The following is a 19,955-nucleotide window of genomic DNA, read 5'->3' as shown; positions in this document are numbered from 1 at the left end:
TTAAACTCTGCTTTTCCAGGGGGTTTATAAATCAAAGCAACATGAGTGATTATTTTATTTCCAATTTCTAAAACTACCCAAACTGTCTCTACCCTTACCTTGGTTCTGATTAAACTTTAAGTTTTTATTTATATAAAGGGTAGCCCCTCCTAATTTTCTACCTTCTCTATCTTTTTAGGTCTCATGAATGACCCCTAATTCTACATTATGACTTATCAGTGCTGTAGGTTCAGGTATCTTATTCTCTAAATTAACAGTTATTTTTTATACATCACTCTAAACCTTTTTTAACATACATGTCACAGTTATATCTTGTCCAAATGTACCCACAAAATGACATTGAGGCAAGTGAATTAAACCTCTAACATATGAACTGTTTAGAGATATATGTTCCCTTTGGAAACAATCCACCTTATGGTTTCTTATTGGAAACATAACCAAGCCCATGTTCTTGGCACCATTCCCCAATCATAAATGAATAGCACTAATTTGACTAATGCAGCATATGACTATCCAGTCTCTCATGGTTTTTTTACCACACTGACCTAATTGCATGAAAAAATAATTAATACCTAAATAAAGTACTCTCTCTAAACCTCCAACTTGTCTTCCTTCCTAATTTTTTAAACGCATGTTCTATATCTGTGTTCTGCAGCTCCAGGAAGAAGTTGGATCCAAATTCTTAATATAGATTCCCCTTTCTCTTCCAGCAGCTCACACTTCTTACCTACCTTGAAAATTTAGGTTGGGGTCTCAGCAATCTTGACACCTGTGTTAGGAGATGTCCCAACATTAAGGCTTTATTCTAAATGTGAAGCAAAATTATTTTAGTACATGTAGTACATGCCTTCTTGTCTACAACCCTTACCTCTCCACAACCAAGTCTAGCTCATTAGTCATTTCCAACAAGTGTCTGAGGTAGTGGCACCTGTAGATTTTGTACTTCAATTTATTAATTGTTAAATGTGAAAAATGCTGACAAGCTAGACATTTAGATGTCGCCATGTTGCGAAAAAAACATTGATGGCACTCTAACAACCCTAGTATTAATGGTCTTAGTGGACTTTACATACAACTCTATAAAGACACTCCTATGAAAACATATTAACACGTGTTAACAAGTTGTCTTTTTTAACTTGAGACTTCGTTCTTCACATGCTGTAAGGAGGAAGGACCAACACAATCCAACAAGATATGGATATAGGGAAGCAATTAGTAACCCGTCCAATTCATAGGAGTTAGCATCACAGGTGTTTCAGGTTTCATAATTTTCCGATTTATGTTAATTCATATCATTACCCCATTGTAGTCAGTAGTGTGAGTACTTCTTTGTTTTGATGTCTCTTTGATGTCTCTTTTCCCGTGCTTTAAATGAATTTTTTTTGCTGTCAAGGTAATAATAATAATAGGTATCAACCAGCATAGTTTAATTTTCAAAGTTTCAAAGCACTATAATTACATTTGTGTGTCAAATATTTGGGTCTGAAGTGAGGATACATCTGGGAACTGCATTTTGTGTACTTTCAATGGCAAATGAAATGGATTTACAGATAGATGTATATTTTGTCTTTTTGTTTATTTAACACAGATTTTGTGGTGAATTTAAGAGAACACACGTGAACATTATTTCTGACAGAATGATACTAGTAAATAACAATATACTTACCAAACATGTTTTAATAACAAAAAACTAAGTTAATAACTTACAGCTTTTATTGCAGCTTGCTTACCTTATCATAGTATAACGTGCAGTGAGCCACGTGTTATGTTGTACCTAAATCTATTTTAACTTAGCTTTTTGGATCACTATATGTAGGTCAGTTCTATACAATATTCATGAGGATTACTAAACACCCCATTATAGTTCAAGGTGCCTTTACTCATAACGGATTACGAGGGTCAGTAAGTGCATCCCTAATTACATATAGCATGTACCTGCTGTAGATATTTATGAATATATGTCCAAATGCATTATAATAACATATTTTAAAATATTTTTCTAATGTCTAAAAAATATAGTAGCCAAAATATGAAACCATAGTGGAACATGAGCAGTTTATCCAGCTAGAAAACCAGTATTCAAATCAGCGTTGTCATGTTTTGTTTGTTTACAGCTCAGCGATTAAAAACAATATTATCCTCTACAATACCGATGCTGGTGACCCATAATGCCACCTGCATTAGTTTATAATTGAAACTAATGTTATGGTGTTTCCTGCAAAACGGATGCACGTTTGTGCCTTGCATTACTAAATATGACAATCATTACCATGTTAACTCAGCTATCAGCCTCAGTGTACCTTATAAGGCTAGGTTTCCACTTGGGTTTTTGTCCTGCGTTATTTTCTTGATTTTCTGGTGTGTTTTTTCTGGCGTTTCAGCCTTTCTGTGGTAATTGCTTTTTTGCCTTAAGCAGTTTTTCCAGCCTTTACACGTTAGAATTGTCACCCAGCTAAAAGGTATTAGGATAAATGGCAAGTATCTGCCCCCTTCTGATGTCATTTCCTTGGTAGAGTTCCACTTAAACACGCCGCGGCGGACCCTTTTGTCTCCTTTCTGTGGTTTGTAAGGTATGCTTTATTCCGAATGTCTGCTCCTCTAGGAAGATTGGCCCCAAATGATGGTGAAAATTGTTTGCTGTTGCTTTTGGCACGCAGGATCCGGTTGGGTATGTTTGTTTGTAATGGCATGTTTGTTCCAAATGGTGTAAAATTCAATATGAACTTTGTTTTGTGTGAAACTTTGTTTCCAGCCTATTTCTCGTAGGACACACAGATGCTGGGTCCATTGTAACTGTGGAAAAAAGCACCATAAAAAACGCCAAGGCAAAACCCACATGGCTTTTTCATGGCGTTTTTTCTCTCCCATAGACTTCTACTGGAGAAAAACGCCAAGATTTCCTTGCAAAAAACGCCAGAGTGTCAACATGCTGCGATTTGGAAAAACTGCCACAGAGCCCAAAAAAGCAGTAAAACGCCAAAGAGGACTGAAAAAACGCCAAACAGAAAAATGCCAAGTGGATATGGCATTGTGCGATTTCCTATTAAAGAACAGCTAACATCTGGCCGCAGCGTTTTTTCACAAAAAAACGCTGTGTGGCTGAATTGGCGTTATTATGGACGTTTTTGCAAAAAAAAACCCAAGTGGAAACCTTGCCTAACTATTAAAAATATCTGTAAAATCATAATTTCCCCCCATATTTTTGGGTGCCATAATCGGTAGTGGTATCAACCTGCAGCATTTACAAGCGTTATACAGTGATATTGCCGACGTCTGTTATCATACAGGGTGCTGGTTAACCTCAGGATGTCCCAACATTTCAAATGTGGTGAGTGGGTGCCTGGATAAATATCAATAATATTTATGACTTTGTGCCCTAGTAAGAGTTACTTACCAGGGCGAGCCCTTTGATCCTTATTATTTCATAGCACCCCATAGGTTAATTATTTTTCAGTACGCTCCCCCTTCATGCACTTTTTTATTATAGAAACAGAACTCTATGACAGCAGACCCTGCCAGCTCAGTGCCCTAGGCTGACATTGTTATTAATATAACTGAATAAGGCATTTAGCAGAAGAATGGTGTATTTTAATTTACACAATTTAATTTATAAATACATTTTCCTCTATTTCTACAAACATTATTGTGACAGTAAAGGTTGTAGAGCACTCATATCCACCAAACATTCTAAGGTCCTTGAAAAAAAATGGACACCAGGAAAAAAAAAAAAAGTTCCCAAACAGGGTCTGTCCCTTCTAAACAGGGATACTTGGGTCATATGCAATCACTACAGTAGGTTTCAAGTGCTCAATGTGCAACAGATAAAATGTAATTTCTATGTCACCCAACAATACTACAGTTTAAACACAGAAAGGAAAACTCCCACTAGATCTAAGTGTAGAAAACATAACATCAAATCCAAAAATATATTTCAAATACAATTATGCATAGTGCAGGCTTTTGTGTTTTCATGGTAAATGTTAAAATTAATTACAATGTCTTGGTAAATGTTAGGATAAATGCATACATGGTAAGTAGATGTAATTGCTACTTGTTTACTTGTGAGTCAAAAAAATTTAGCCAACAGAAACTAAAGCAAAATATTGCGATAAGAAAAACAATCCAATTTTTGGTGTACTAATCCATGTTTGTGTACTCTAAATAGCCAATTCGCAAGCTGCTTAAAGATAGTACCTCTGTGTGTTTCCAGGTATTTAGAGAGACATATCTTTAATTTTGCAGCTTTTCTTAGCAGAATAAAATTATTTCTATAATAATCTCATGCAATAATTGCCCAATTATATCAGAGCTGTCAGAAGTGTCGTGGACTACACTTTTATATAGGATGGAGTTTAATTGTATGTATGCATGAACATATGTAGATGTAAATATTCAGTCCTCAGACTGAGCTTTAACTGCAATGATTGTAAACCCTTTGTATGTATGTGACATTATTATTTTTTTAACAACATAAGGCAAAAACAATTTAAATTATACTAAAAAATCCTCCTATTAGAAGTTACTATAAAATTTGCAAGCTCTTGACCGGTGTTGCACCATGAAGTTCTCTTCAATGTAAAAATATACAAGTTTGCTGCTATAATGGACAGCATAAAGTTCCATGGAGGCTGAAAGTCTTGCTTTTTCATACTTCTCCCACCCAAACGACTGTGTTTCCCCGCTTGATTCCTGAGACCTCGCAGTGTAATATACTTTGCCTCCCATTGATTATAAAGATGGAATCCTCAGCTGGTGTTAACATATATTGTCCAAATAAACCGCTTCCTTTTATAATTCTGTTTTTCTTATTCCAGGGCCAGTCTTTTTGTGCTACTGGATTTTTGAGATTTTTCAGCAGGTCTGTCCTTCCAGAAGACAGTTCAACAAAAAAGACATCTGCTTCCAAAAGTGATGTAGCATAGACATAATATTGATTACCCTCACTGAAGGATGACTGAAATGTCACATCAGAAACAAGAATGCTTGTTTGCAGTTCATAGATCAACTTAATTTCTCCTTGAAAAGTAATAGTTTGAACTTTGATCTGGCCATTCACGTCATCAGTACTGACCAAATAATGTCCATCAGAGGAAATGTAGGGTGTCCCGGATACCTCGCTGTTAGGCCCTATGACTGTATCTGTAACACTGTCAATTATTACCTGAGGTATTGCAGCTAAGGATTTGTTCTGTTTACACTGCACAAAATAATAGCCACCCAAGTGGGAATAAGCCATGTGTTGCGGGACACAACTGTAATTGTTGAAGCTGATGGTCTTTATAATTGTCACAGTTTCAAGGTCAATTTTGTGAATTGCTGCCTGGGATTTGTTGTAGATGAAGCCAAACCTAAAAAAAAAAAAACCCAAACAAAAAGAAACTATCATTGTTATACCCCGTAAAAATATGCTTTCAATGTTTGGCAGTTAACCTTAGTTAATATTTGGTGGTTATATGGATTCACAATAATGGGAACACAATAAACATATTTTGTCTGTAAGAAAATGAAAAATAAGCATATTCTAGGCAAGTGACCTTGTAGAACGTATTTGGATATGTAGTCTAATTCCTAGCTTATTCATCAGCGTTTGATTACATTTTTTGTATTATTTGAAAAAAAAAAACAAATATTCCCTTAAATAAAAATCTTTTTTTTCTAAGCTGGTTCTCCCAGGACCGGCCCGACACTGGAGCCGAGTGGGGCAACCGCTCCAGGCGGCACTTTTGAAGGGGCGGCACTTTTTTTTTTTTTTTTAAATCGAAAGAGAGAAAGGGGCGCCGAGTGGTTTTCGCTTACCAAGCTGTCAGTACCCGCACGGCCCCCCTCTCTCTCTCTCCTCTGCGGCGAGTCTCCCTGTTCGGTCTCGGTGCCGGCTTGTAATGCTGAGTGCCGGCGCTCAGCATTACAAGCCGGCACAGAGACCGAACAGGGAGACTTGCCGCAGGACTGCTGAAAGGTAAGTACAAGGGGGGGTAAGGGTAGATAATAGGGAGGGGGAGGAAGGTAGATAAGGGGGTGGGGGCGGCAGGGACGGAGGGAGGGGAAGGGTAGATAAGGGAGGGGCGGCATTTTAAAATTCGCCCCAGGCGGCATTTTGCCTTGGACCGGCCCTGGGTTCTCCATATAAATTTCACAAGGTATTATGTAAGTAGTTTTTCTTAGTGTCTTTCTTTCCTTCTCTTGTTTGCCAATTTGGACAAGCCCCTAAAATGCTCAAGTTGCTGTATACATAAAATGCTTATTAAAATTATATTTGTGGTTTACCAATAACAATATATTCCTTCTATCACTCAGAAAAATAATTAATTCAGAATATAATTTATGTCCTGGCGGATCTGTAAGGAAGGTGCACAATGAGACGCTTCTCTGCACAAACCACCAAAAACCTATTGTAGGGTTAATATATGTACTAAGTTACTTTAGTAAGGGCACTTGTGCACACCCCTCTCTTGTTGTTAATTCAATATACTATAATATCGTGGGTCATATTAAGTTCTCGCTCACAAAAAAAACAATTACAGTTAACTAATGGAAGCAGCAATAGATTAAGTGAACAATATTTTCTATTGCCATTTTTCAAGCTTTAAGCAAAATATCACTTCTTACACCCTTTCCTACTAGTAGATCCTATGCCATCTAAGGCAAGAAACAATGTAATTTTATTTTTGACACATTTTACATAATGATATTACATATGAAGAACGAATCGTCTTAAAGCCTGTGTAACTCAGCTCAACTCCCATGGTGATTTGCAGAAGCTATTCTCAGTTCTATGAGTTACAACTAATGACCAAGGCTACAGAGGCATGTACAGTGCAGTGGCAAAGTATTTGTTCCCTCCCAATTTCTTCTATTTTTGCTTGTTTGTCACTTTTAAATGTTTCAAATCATCCAACTAATTTAAATTGCAGCTTATACGATCATTTCATTTATTGAAAGTAAGGAGTTAATCAAAACCTTTATCACCCATGTGAAAAAGGAATTGACCCCCTAAACCTAATAACTGGTTGTGTTACCCTTGGTGGCAACATCTGCAATCGAACATTGGCAATTAGCAATGAGTCTTTTACATTGCAGTGGAGGAATTTCAGCCCACTCTTATTTGCAGAATTGTTTTGCTTGATTTGAAGCATGAACTGCTTTTTTAAGGAAATCACATAGCATCTCAATCAGATTCAATTCAGAACTAGGCCACTCTAAAACCTTAATTTTGTTTTTTGAGCCACTGCTTGTGTGCTCTGGATCACTGTGCTCTTGAACTTTAGGTCACAAACTGATAGCTGAACAGTCTCCTTCAGGATTTTCTAGTAGACAGCAGAATTCATGGTTCTTTCAATTATGGCAAGTCATGTAGGTCCCGAAGCAGCAAAGCAGCCCCAGAACATCACGCTACCACCACCGTGTTTGACTGTTGGTATGATTTTCTTATTGTGGAATGCTGTTAGCTTTACATTAGATGTAATTGGGCCCATGTCTTCTGAAACTTCCCCTTTTGACATATCAGTCCACAGAACATTATACCAAAAGTCTTGGGGATCATCAAGATGTTTTGTGGCAAATGTGAGACAAGCTTATTTTTTGGTCAGCAGTGGTTTTCGCCTTAGAACACTTCCAAGGATGGTATTTTTGAAGTTTTGCTATTATGGAATCATGAACTTTGACCTTTACTGAGGTAAGCGAGTACTGTAACTCTTTACATATTAGTATGGGTTCTTTTGTGAGCTCCTGGGTGAGTTGTCGACGCACTCTTGGAGGAACTTGGAAAGCCGGCTACTCGTTGGAAGGTTCTCCACTGTTTTAAGTTTTCTCCATTTGTTGAAAGTCACTGGATGTCACTGTGGTACGCTGGAGTCCAAAGCCATGGCTTTGTAACATTTTCCAGGCTAATAGATGTCAATGGATACATTTCTCGGTTTTCTTGAATTTCTTCAGATTGCAGCATCATGTGCTGCTTTTTGAGACATTTTAGCAAAACAGGTTCTATTTAATTGACGTTTACATTCATCAGGGCTAGCAGTAATCATGCTTCGGTTTGTCTAGTGACACTGAACCAAATAATCAATTAAAGTTGGTTAATTTGTTGATTTAGTAACTAAGGGGAATGCAGTTTTTCACATAGAGCCAGGGATAGCTTTCTTTCCTATTGTATATCATTTAAAAAGGCATTTTATGCTTACTCGGGTTATCTTTGTTTAATATTAAAATTAGTTTGATGATCTTTTAGTGTGACAAATATGCAAATTGGGAAGGGGCAAATGCCTTTTCACAGCACTGTATACCAGATATTTCAGAAGACTGGGCTGACATACTAGAACACAAAAAGGATTCATTTCTAGTCCTGCCCGTTTCTGTTCTCAAACACAGGAATTCTTTGAGTAAAACAGGATGGAGTAGTTGTGACGTCTTGGATTACCTCTGGTAATGCAACTCTATATAGTTCCAAAATATATACCCCTTACCTAATATGGTTAATAATTAGATTGGTCGGAGGAATAAAAATATCATCCACTTCTTCGAAGTATGTGCGGATAATATGTTGGTTTTCTCCTGTACTTGCTTCCGATAGGACCTTTAATAATAAACAGAAATGTGATTGTTAAATAATGACCTAATAATAACATTTAAATGAGGCATAGGCTAATACGTTCATATAAAGTACATTTTGCTTATCTTTAGTGCAGCTCGTTTACTGTGTAATGTTGCTGGAGGATAAAACCAAAAATAGATACAGATTCTAAACACTTGATATTACTTTGTATTTGAGACCTGTTTGCAGCAATGATATCGCCTGCTGACAGAAGGGAAACCAGCATGGCTCCAGCAATTGCAATCCTTACGGAGAGGGGTGCGTTAAGGCAGATGCTGAAAGTTCATAGCACCCTTGTAACCGAGGAGCCTGAATTATGTGACCTTGCAGCATTCCATACAAGGCAACAGGGAGGGGGAGCTGTGTGAGCTGCAGTGGGGATGGGAAAGATTGTGTGTGTGTGTGTGTGTACGCACATGTAAGTGTATGGTGTTAGAGTCAGGGAGTGTGTTAGTTTATGGTGTTTGGGAGTGTTTTTACTGTATGGTTTGATAGTCATTGTGTGTTACTGTATGGCAATCGTGTGTTGGCATAAAGTGTTAGCATGCGTGTGTTATGGTATGACTTTAGAGTGTGCATGTTTTGTGCGTGTATTATTTGTTCATAAAAGCAATGTGGACCTTGTGACAATTTATCAGAGGGAAGCTGATGGTTGCCCCCATACTTTTCTCTTAGGTTCAGTTTATTATAATGAGCAGTAGGTCTGTGACTCATCTTCTGGTGTAACAAATAACTATAATAAGGTGTATGGTCAGCATCTCATTTCCATATCTTAAATGTCAACCCATTGATCCATTTTTGGAATAATGCATGGGAGAGTCAGTAGTTTAATTATTGCACCCATCATACTCAAAGATTGGAGCAAACCAGAATGGCAACGGGCATCCCATATACAGCTGAGTGAAAAAGAAAGTACCCCCTTTTTGAATTCTATGGTTTTACCAATCATGACATAATAACAATCATCTTAGCAGGTCTAAAAATTAGGTAAATACAACCTCAGATGAACAACACATGACATATTACACGGTGTCACGATGTATTCAAGAAAAATAAATCCAAATGGAGAAGCCATGTATGAAAAACTTTGCACATATTATGATTCAATAGCTTGCAGAACCACAGTTAGCAGCAATAACTTGAATTAATCATTTTCTGTATGGCTTTATCAGTCTCTCACATTGTTGTGGAGGAATTTTGGCCCACTCTTCTTAGCAACGTTTCTTCGGTTCATTGAGATTTGTGGGCATTTGTTTATGCACTACTCTCTTAAGGTCCCACCACAGCATTTCAATTGGGTTGAGGTGTGGCCTTTGACTGGGCCGTTGCAACACCTTGATTCTTTTGCTTTTCAGCTATTATATTGTAGATTTTCTGGTGTGCTTGGGATCATTGTCCTGTTGCATGACCCAGTTTCGGCCAAGCTTTAGCTGTCGGACAGGTGGCCTCACATTTGACTTTAGAATACTTAATATAATAATAATATAATGGTATTCATTGTAAAATAATAATAATAACATAATAATAATGGTATACAGGGGAGTCTATGGTTGACTCAATGACTGCAAGATTCCCAGGTCTACAAAGCAAACCGCCACCACCGTGCTTGACAGTTGGAATGAACTGTTTGTGCTAATATATTTGATTGGTTTTCTGTTATGGCCAAACATCTCCATGCTGCCATGTTCTTTTTAGAGAGAAGGGGCTTTCTCCTGGCAACCTTTCCAACCAAACCATACTTGATCAGTCTTTTTCTAATCGTACTGTCATGAACTTCAATGTTTAACATGCTGATGCCTGTATGCAACTCTTTTTTTGCAATTTCTCTGAGCATTGCATCCTCTTGTAACTGTTGATCATTTTTGTGGATTATTTTAATGAAGTCCTACACAAGGAGTTGAGTTTGAATAAAATTAGTTTGCTTTTAACTCACCATATCTGCCTCATTTATGCTCAGAGTGCAGGCGGTATTGTTTGCGGTCTCCACAAGGAGTTTAGTTTTACCTCTTATTGCAGACTTAGTATCTATGTGAGGCAATAGTGTACCTATTATCTGGACTGAGGCAGATATTCTGTATGAAGTTAGTAGCACATGGAGAAGAGAAACAAAAAGAAAGTGTGGGTGTGTGTATATATACAATGTTAGCGTGAGTTTGCATGTTAGTATATATGCTTGTTAGTTGTGGGGGAGCTAACCCTAAGATCTCAATAGCTATAGCTTTGAAGAGAATAGATGTGATCTAAACAAAAAGGGGTTTACAAAGTAAATGGCGGAAGATTATTTCAAAAGAGGTGAAATGCCAACACTATGATAAAACTAGATGGTCAGAGGCTTGCGGCTAATATAATTATTTTTTACTTACTGAGAGGGTGACGGTGGAACAGCCTCCTAGAAGATAAGCCCAAAGCCCGATTAAGGTTTAAATCTTTACATCAGGAAAAAGGGACAGACTAGATGGGCTGAATGGTTCTTATATGATGCCCATCTGTGCCCACTTCTTCTTGGAAAATAAAAATCTAAAATTTAATCAGTGGACCCACAAATCTGACTGGCTCAGGGCGGTGTAAAATCAATGAAGGTCTGCACTGGAACAGCACCCATCTCTGTTGCAGCTCACATGTGGCCTCTTCACGACGCTCTAACTCTGGGTTTCACAAGGTGCCACAACTCATAAGGTGGACAGGTGGGCACTTATACTACCAGCCCCTCACCTCTGGCTACACCTCTCAAAACAAACTAATTGTACGTATGTTTTAGTGTTCATAAATTTTCTGAAACAGGAAAGATTTCGTTAAATCTTTGCACATTCATCTCTCATCAAAAACTGCTAAGCTTACAAGGTAACACAGAATGCAAATTATTATAGGTAACAGACCTATGTTTATGAAGTGTTAAGAACAAACCATATTTTTTTGCTGCAGCCTACTCATCAATTTTGTAGCAGCACGGTGGTATTGAGTACTTTAACTCTAGTGGAAAGCAAACCCACTGAATAGGAGTCTTGAGCATAGAACCGTGTTATATCTACAGTAGATTTGTTTTAAGTTACATCTCACATTATGTTTAGCTGGAAATGATAAATTCATAACTAAATATTTGTTGTCAATGCCCTGGGAGAATCCCTCTACACTCATTGGTTATTACATTGAGGAAACAGGGAGATGTTCCGGTTATTTATATTTCCTATACCAGGAGGACCCAATGTCAATTCAGCTTTATAATAATAGGGAAAGACAGAGAATATTCATCTTCAGGAACTCACTATATCACGTGTTTCTGTATAAAGTTACATATAAGCTAAAAACCACTGTACGTTTATTAATACTACATAAAACTATTCTTGATTAACAACGGTTACTAAATTGTTCGAGATTAAGTGATCCTGTTTATGTAGCATTGCAATGTGTTAGAACTACGGTTTACAATTTGCTGTACAAAATGTTGATTGTTTCATTAACATTATTTCTGCTACGTTTGTGAAGCATTTAATGTGGTTTAGTGCTTAAAAAGCCTACTGTTGTAACCTTAACTTCTGAATTTCATGTGGTTCATTTCACCTATTTTGCATAGCGTAATTAGTAGAAAACATATTGCAGTAGTGCTGTTGTGAAACATAAATGCAACTCCATTTTAAGAACATTTTCTCCACCATGCCTAATTATGTTCTAAATATTTAATTTTTATGTTGATTATTTATCAGTGGCCTTTAGTGACTGTTTCTAGTCAGCACATCTGCTTGTGAAAGCACAAACAACATATACTCACTATGATGTAGGTCAAGCAAAAATAAATACTATATCACATTAACAGTCTGATTATCCATTTGTGGCACTTTGCAAAGGGTAGATCACATTTTCTCACGTCACTAGTCAACTGTACATCTGACACAAGTAGCATCATAGGTCATCTAGGATTAGCAAAAACAGAAAACTGCATCTGACCTGGCAGCAATCAATATTTTACTGCTAAAAATGTTCTACAGAATTAAAAAAAATATATTATGTATTTATATTGAATAATGGACTGGAAAAGTAAAATCAGATAAATACACTAATGACTAGTATAGTTACATAAATAGACAAGATTGCATCTTGGGTGAATACACCCTCATGTATGCAATTTAATGTTTTTGTTAATGTCTCAGTTTTACTTCACTGTAAAACTTTAATATATAAGGCACTGGTATAAAGACGTTTAGTTTTTAAGGTTTCTAATTGAAACAGATCTGTCACTTTTGGGAAACAAACATGTGTTATATACAAATTCATAAGAAAAAAATGTACACTCAATGTCTTGATCTCTTCCCCCTCTGACCTCCTACAAGCCATAACTCTGCCCCTTTTTACTTAAAATAACTTTTCACTTCTCTCTTTCTGTTACATCCCAAGCCGTGTACTAGGCACCTTCTGAAACGAAGCACTTATTCTTGCAGTAGGGTTGGGATGATAGGGTCAGAGGCTGTTAATTAATGCTGTATGCGTTGGTAGAGCCAGAAAGCCGGCAATGCTGTATGCAATGTGTGCGGGAGGATGCGTTAATACTGTGTGTAGTAGAGGAACCTAAAGGTTATCACAAAGAGAGGGTTTGGGATGTATAGATTATGATCTGTGAATACTTGACGTTGCCTGTCATTTGTAGGACTCTCCTATAAGATCATTAACTACAACAGCATAAAAGACGACACTGTTAATGTATACATTTAATTAGTAATTGGTGATTTTGTGGTACCCACATAAGAATTGGTGTATTAATGGAACTCTTTTACTATCATTTACTCAATATTATTTAAAGAACAATGTTAAAATGATGTTGCAAGCCTTTCGTGCATTCAGCATGTTGTAGTTCATCTTGGAATAACCAATTTCGAGATACACAACATAGTTGCAACATAGGGATCCTATGATATTCTTATACAGACGCCCTATAGTTTGAGCAAACTTGGTAGCTCAAAAGATTGTGATTACAAATCGTATAGGGGGCTTAATACATCTGTTGTATAAACAATATTATACTATTATGTATGTTTCTTTTATTTTTCATGTAAACCCTGCTGAGGGCCTCATAGAAGACATCACCTGTGATTTGTGATCTGAATCTAAGTATACCTGTTTTTTTTTTCCTCTTTATACACGATGGGTGTTATTTTGTAAGAATGGACATGTTCAATTGTATACAATACAAAACTGCATAACACTACTAATATAGAGGTATTACAAACTGAGCGCTGCACTTTATTTATCTTTTGTTTGTTTTACTACAACATAGTTGCCACTAGTTGTTACTTTCTTTCGGAAGGATACTTCAATTCATTATGTCTTTTAGTCTTGGGATTCTGTACTTGATGGATAATGGGAAAGGATGTCCCCATGTGGTCTTACAGCACTGATTGGTCTCCCATCAGTGAGCAGACTATGACTGAGGATTGACTCATGTTACCATTGAACAATTTCACTCACGTTAGCGGATTTTGATTGATGATTGACCCCCCGTTTTAGATTAAATTATTAGGCCTATTCATAGCTACTTCATGGTTTTATTACCATGAAGTAATAAGCCCTGATGAAGTCTATTATATAGATGAAATGCATAGGCCAGCTTTTACTATTTGAACTTTACTCATCAATTAGTTTATGTTGGATTCTGCCCTGAGTTCACAAGAATCATCAGCTGAGCTGTTGACTTGTGTGGCTCCAACTACTTTCCGGCACACCTACATACTAAGTTGCCCTCATACCGGGTGGACGTGAGATCCCCGATTCCTCCAGGGTGAGTTATCATATGTGATTTACTATACAGTGGATATAAAAAGTCTACACACCCCTGTTAAAATGCCAGGTTCTTGTTATTTTAAAGACTGAGACAAAGATAAATCATGTCAGAACTTTTTCCACCTTTAACGTGAACAATTCAATTGCAAAACAAGCTGAAATCTTTGAGGGGAAAAAAACCAACTCACAATAACCTAAGAAAGTCTTGAAACTCCTAAATCAGATGCGTGCCATCTGCCCTGAGCATAGATATTCTAAACTTTGCATACTTTTTAAAAATGTTCCCAGTTACTTAAAAAAGAAAAGCTTCTGTTAGACAGCTTTTTTTTTAGATATATGTGTGCATCATTTTAAAGATATCACAGAATGTAAATGATCAAATATCAAACATTTTATTTTAGTGATGTATCTTAAAGAAAACTATTTGTAAAAATATGGAAACTATAGAAAAAAGTACAAATGAATGAAGCGTTCAAAGTACAGCAGATACAAAAAACAGAAACTGACATTTTATGATGTTATTAGTTGTTAGAATATAGACTTATTTATGTAATGTATACTTTGATAGAAGTTTAACAAGTTCTACATACCTGTAATGTGGGATGTGATTTATTTATATCGCCCCAGCTAAGTATCCACACTTGGTCATGCGATTTGTCATAAAGTAATTTGGCTGGAAAAGGGTCAACATCTATAGACTTAAAAAAGGTACAATAAATTAGGCTTAGATTAAAATTTGTTTTGGCAAATAATAATAATGATACAAATTGTGATAAAATGTTGAATGTGTTCTGGGTTGAGAAAAAATAGAAGCTTGGGAGACAAATGCTTGCAAAACAACAAATATTTAGAACATTCTGTTAGATGTAATGAAAGTACAGTGCCTTGCAAAGTATTTACCCCCTTGGTATTTTTCCAGTTTTGTTGCATTACAACCTGGAATTAAAATTGATTTTTATTTGGATTTCATGTAATGGACATACACAAAATTGGTGAATTGAAATTAAGAAAATAACTTTTTTTAAAAAAACAATTCTAAAAAATTAGAAATGGAAAAGTGCTGCGTGAATATGTATTTACCCACTTTGCTATGAAGCCCCTAAATAAGATCTTGTGCAACCAATTACCTTTAGAAGTCACACAATTAGTTAAACAAAGGCCACCTGAGTGCAATCTAAGTGTCACTTGATCTGTCACATGATCTCAGTATATTATATACACCGGTAGTGAAAAGCCCCAGAGTCGCTAACACAACTGAGCAAGGGGCACCACCAGGCAAGTGGTACCATGAAGACCAAAGTGATCTCTAAACAGGTCTGGGACAAAGTTGTGGAGAAGTACAGATCAGGGTAAGGTTATAAAAAAATATCCAAAACTTTGAACATCCTACAGAGCACCATTAAATCCATTAACAAGAAATGAAAGAATATTCAACAAACTTGAATTCAACAAACTTGACAAGAGAGGGCCGCCCACCAAAAGGCATGTAGTAGACAAAAATTTAGCTTTTTTTGGCCATCAAGGAAAACACTATCTCTGGCACGAATCCAACACCTCTCACCGCCCCAAGAACACCATTTCATGGGCAGGGACTGGGAGACTGGTCAGGATTGAAGGAATGATGGTGCTAAATACAGGGAAATTCCTGAGGGAAACCTGTTTGTGTTCCAGAGATTTGAGACTGGAAAGGAGGTTCACCTTCCATCAGCTCACTGACCCTAAGTACACTGCTATAGCAGCACTCAAGTGGTTTAAGGGAAAACATTTAAATATCTTGGAATAGCCCAGTCAAAGTCTAGACCTTAATTCAGTTAAGAATCTGTTGTATGACTTAAAGATTTCTTTACACCAGTGGAACTCATCCAACTTGAAAGAGCTTGAACAGTTTTGCCTTGAAAAATCCCAATGACTAGATTTGCCAAGCTTATAGAGACGTACCCCAAGAGACTTGCAGCTGTAAAAGGTTTTACTGGAGGAGGTTTTGTCTTATTTCTTGTTTCACAATAAAACAGTTTTTGCATCTTCAAAGTATTAGACATGTTGTGTAGGTCAAATGATACAAACCCCCAACAAATCCATTTTAATTCCAGGTTGTAATGCAACAAAATTGGAAAAATGCCAAGGGGAAGAGGTGAATGCTTTTACACATTCAAAAAAGCCTGGTGGCCATCACATCTTTTGATTTACAATATAAAATCTTATGGTATCATATACCATGCACATATAAAACACTTTGCCAATGGTCTCAGAAGCACAAAATATTTATGTTACATGTGCTTGCCAATCTGGCTAGGTTGCAGTCCCAAGGTTGCATACACATATCTGCATGCAATATTAAGCATTGAACCCAAATCGACTATAATGTATTATAATGTATGTAATATTAGGAAAACCAAAAAACAACTTAAGGGACTTTCCTTTTAAAAAACAGCTTTAAAAATAGTACTGATGGCTGAATATTTGCTATCCGCAGGTCTTATCATTCTGCTATGAGGCAAAAACCGAAATATGAAAATTGATGAAGTTTCATTCTTATTCATATTCCCCTTTTTTTGCTATATTATATGTGTGTGTGTGCGCATTGAAATTACCTTTTTTATTTTTTGCATTTGGATGTCAATCATCAAAACCCTGTTTAGTTTTGGCTGTGTGGCGTAAATATACTTGTCCCTCACGTTGATAGCTGAAGACCACAAGCATGACTGATGTTCACCTTCAGCTTTTTGACACATCTGTTCCTAAAAGAAAACACATATCCTTCATTTATCTATTCACTTACACTTACAGAACGTAGCATTAAAAAACAAAATACACAAGAGTGAATGCTGTTGCCATATGGGGAGGGTCTACGACTCTACGCTATTTTAATGACCACAGTTTTGGAATGGATCGTCCTACAAGCTCAGGTGCGATGGTAAGGAGTCAACATACTTTTGATCATTTAGTGTTTATTGTTTTCTGTTATAAATCAATAACACAACAAGGATTTGTTAAAAACAAAATAGATAATCCAACAGTATATCAAAGCACAAGCACAGCTATGTTTTATTACATTAAAAAAACTGATTGCTCACTTGGTATGAATTTGGACCACGGTTGTATAAGAAGCTGGTAATATTAGGGATTTACCATCTATTGAGTTCACAGTAAGGATACGTGCGTTCAACTTCTGTACATAAAATAAACTTGCCTAGTCTAAAGGGTTTTTTGCAAACATATTGGCTGCCAGTTGCCACATAGTTTATTTCAATTGTGAAAAGCTGAGGATTTCAAGGTTAAAATACATTAGTCCACTCATATGAGAGTGCAGGTGTCCCTCTTCTCTATAAAGTGCCAGACTAGTTTATAGCTAGGGGTTTTAAACCTACGTTTCCACTTTTGCAATACGCACACTACATTGGATTCCTAACATTACCAAAATGTTACATAAAAATGACTTGCTTTACTTGGAGAAATTAACTTTTTTTTAAAAATTTTCCAGTGCTTGTATGTCATTTTTTTTATTTAAGGCCACAATGCAAACAAATAAAGAGGGATGTTTACCCCACAACTACAAGGACTGGATGGCAGGGTGAAAGAGTATGAAGCAAAAAAGCACAGCAATTTTCAAAATAAGGTCATCTTAATAGCCATGATGCAGGCCATCTAGAGTTGTGAGAAACTTCCAACCAGTGTTCCCTCTAAGCTGTGCGCGCGCACATAGCTTTTTTAGAGAGCGCACATGTCCAAAAATTGTGCACCTAACAGTTTTTCCCAAAAAAAGAAAATATTTTTTTTGAAACTTTATGCTGCACGGATATTGTGCACACAATTTTTGCTCTGTGAAACTTTTTGCACAAGAGAAATTTTCTGCGCATGCCAACTAAGAAAAATTAGATGGAACATTGCTTCCAACCCTTCATTATATTGTAGTAGTGACTGTAGAGAAGAGTATGAGATCTTGATCTTAAAATAGATGGTAAATCTTCAGATGTCTTGGCAGGCCTGAATTACAACCGCTAGTAGTTTGAGAGACAAGAAAAGTAATAATGGGAGAAGCAGACACCCTTGTCTGGTTCCATTAGTGATTCTAAAGAGCTTTGAGAAGAAAGCAGCATGGGAAATACTTGTGGCAGCAGAGGTCTATGACCCTCTGAAAACCACAATATTCTACTGGATGTGATTATTTAAAACTTACGTAATTTGAAAGGATTTTCTCACTGGGCTTGATTTGCCTGCGAATCTCACATTCTCTTGGCTGAATTATTGTGATTCCATCATCAGAAAAAACATAAAACATGTTCCCCACACTCAGGCCTGTATGAACATAAAAACAGAAGTCAAATTCTATCATATCTTTTGATATGAAGATGCTTGATAATATATGAGAATAGTAAGATAAGAATAGTGTGTTCACAACTTCACAAAAAAGACTACAGACGTTGTAGTGAAATAGTCACAAGCAGAGGAAGAACAGTATTGATTAGGTGGTTATTGAGAAAACACTAAATACTCATACGGCTGTATATAAAAAGTGCTTTGAAAATAAACCCATTCCATGCCCAACTGAAATAAAAATGGTATTAAACTTATAGTGAAAATATAAGATCATAGAAAATCCTATTCTCTAGCAATACATTTAAATAATTTAGCAGTTATTTAATATGTGAACATAATTAATTTGTTTTATTTTGTAAATAATTTAAGAGTCTGTAAGAAGATAACATTCAGCTTCAACAAAAAAAGCAAATATTAATGTATATATATATATATAACTTCAGATTTGTATGAATTCCAAATTAACCAGGAGAAGGCAGAAGTTGAAGAAGAAGATTCTGAAGCAAAAGTGATCAGCAGTAGGGGAAGTGGTCAGGAGAAAAGGTAGGGAAATATTAAGCGAGCATGAGAGAATTTCGTTGAATGCGGTTGCTCTGTTACTATTCAGACTGCTTGGGTCAGAGATATCTAACAAAGTGGTCAAGAAATCTTCACCTATTTTCACTTATCCTTTCTATTTTCTACTAGGAAGCATTGCAAACCCCAGCCCAGGTAGATCCTAAACAATTCAGTATAGTGCAAAAAAGGAGATCTCAACACTTCCAGATTAGGGTAGTTATTAATTATAAAAGATACAAATGTTTACATTACCTTCTTCTCTCCAAAGAATGTTTGCAACTTCACAGGGTCAGGATCAGTTATTGCACATCATAAAGGACAAATAAACATACGGTCAATATTATTGCTTAACAAGGTGAAAATATTTCATAATGATACGGTCATCATACCGAAAATGGCTTGCGAGAGCTATGTTCGCTGTTCATATGTGAGTCAAATGGGATTTATTTTTCCAATGAGCAAGGCAACTACTGTTTTTAATTATTACAAAACGTGTTTAAACACGATGCAGTAGCCAAGGGATACGGAGTTAATGAAGCGAAATAATTTTAAAGAGACAGCAAAAGTTTACAAATGTGTTGAAATAAAATCTAATCTGCATACTTTATATCGGTGATATCAGTTTCCTCTCTAGTATTACTTTTACAGCAAACTCTGATATTTGTTTTTAAGGCTTGATTGGAAACCCGTTCTTGCTGTAGCAGCAATGTAGATTACCATTAAA

At 36.4% G+C, this 19,955-nt stretch overlaps 1 protein-coding gene across 1 annotated transcript in view; it reads right to left on the bottom strand.

Annotated features, from left to right (window-relative positions):
• Positions 1 to 4,044: 4,044 nt before the first annotated feature.
• Positions 4,045 to 19,955, bottom strand: part of FSTL4 (follistatin like 4) — a 154,846-nt gene continuing 138,935 nt past the window's right edge. The window contains exons 10-15 of the mRNA XM_053463642.1: positions 19,484 to 19,510; positions 18,534 to 18,652; positions 16,948 to 17,094; positions 14,947 to 15,054; positions 8,460 to 8,569; positions 4,045 to 5,348 (exon numbers count right to left, since the gene is read on the bottom strand). Of these exons, the coding sequence (XP_053319617.1) occupies positions 4,646 to 5,348; positions 8,460 to 8,569; positions 14,947 to 15,054; positions 16,948 to 17,094; positions 18,534 to 18,652; positions 19,484 to 19,510 (1,214 nt within the window). The 3' untranslated portion in view covers positions 4,045 to 4,645. The remainder of the gene's footprint in view (positions 5,349 to 8,459; positions 8,570 to 14,946; positions 15,055 to 16,947; positions 17,095 to 18,533; positions 18,653 to 19,483; positions 19,511 to 19,955) is intronic.

This window comes from Spea bombifrons, chromosome 4, assembly GCF_027358695.1.
Source record: "Spea bombifrons isolate aSpeBom1 chromosome 4, aSpeBom1.2.pri, whole genome shotgun sequence".
Classification (NCBI taxonomy): domain Eukaryota; kingdom Metazoa; phylum Chordata; class Amphibia; order Anura; family Pelobatidae; genus Spea; species Spea bombifrons.
The sequence above is the reverse complement of the archived record's forward strand: the minus strand, read 5'-3'. Positions and strand labels throughout refer to the sequence as shown.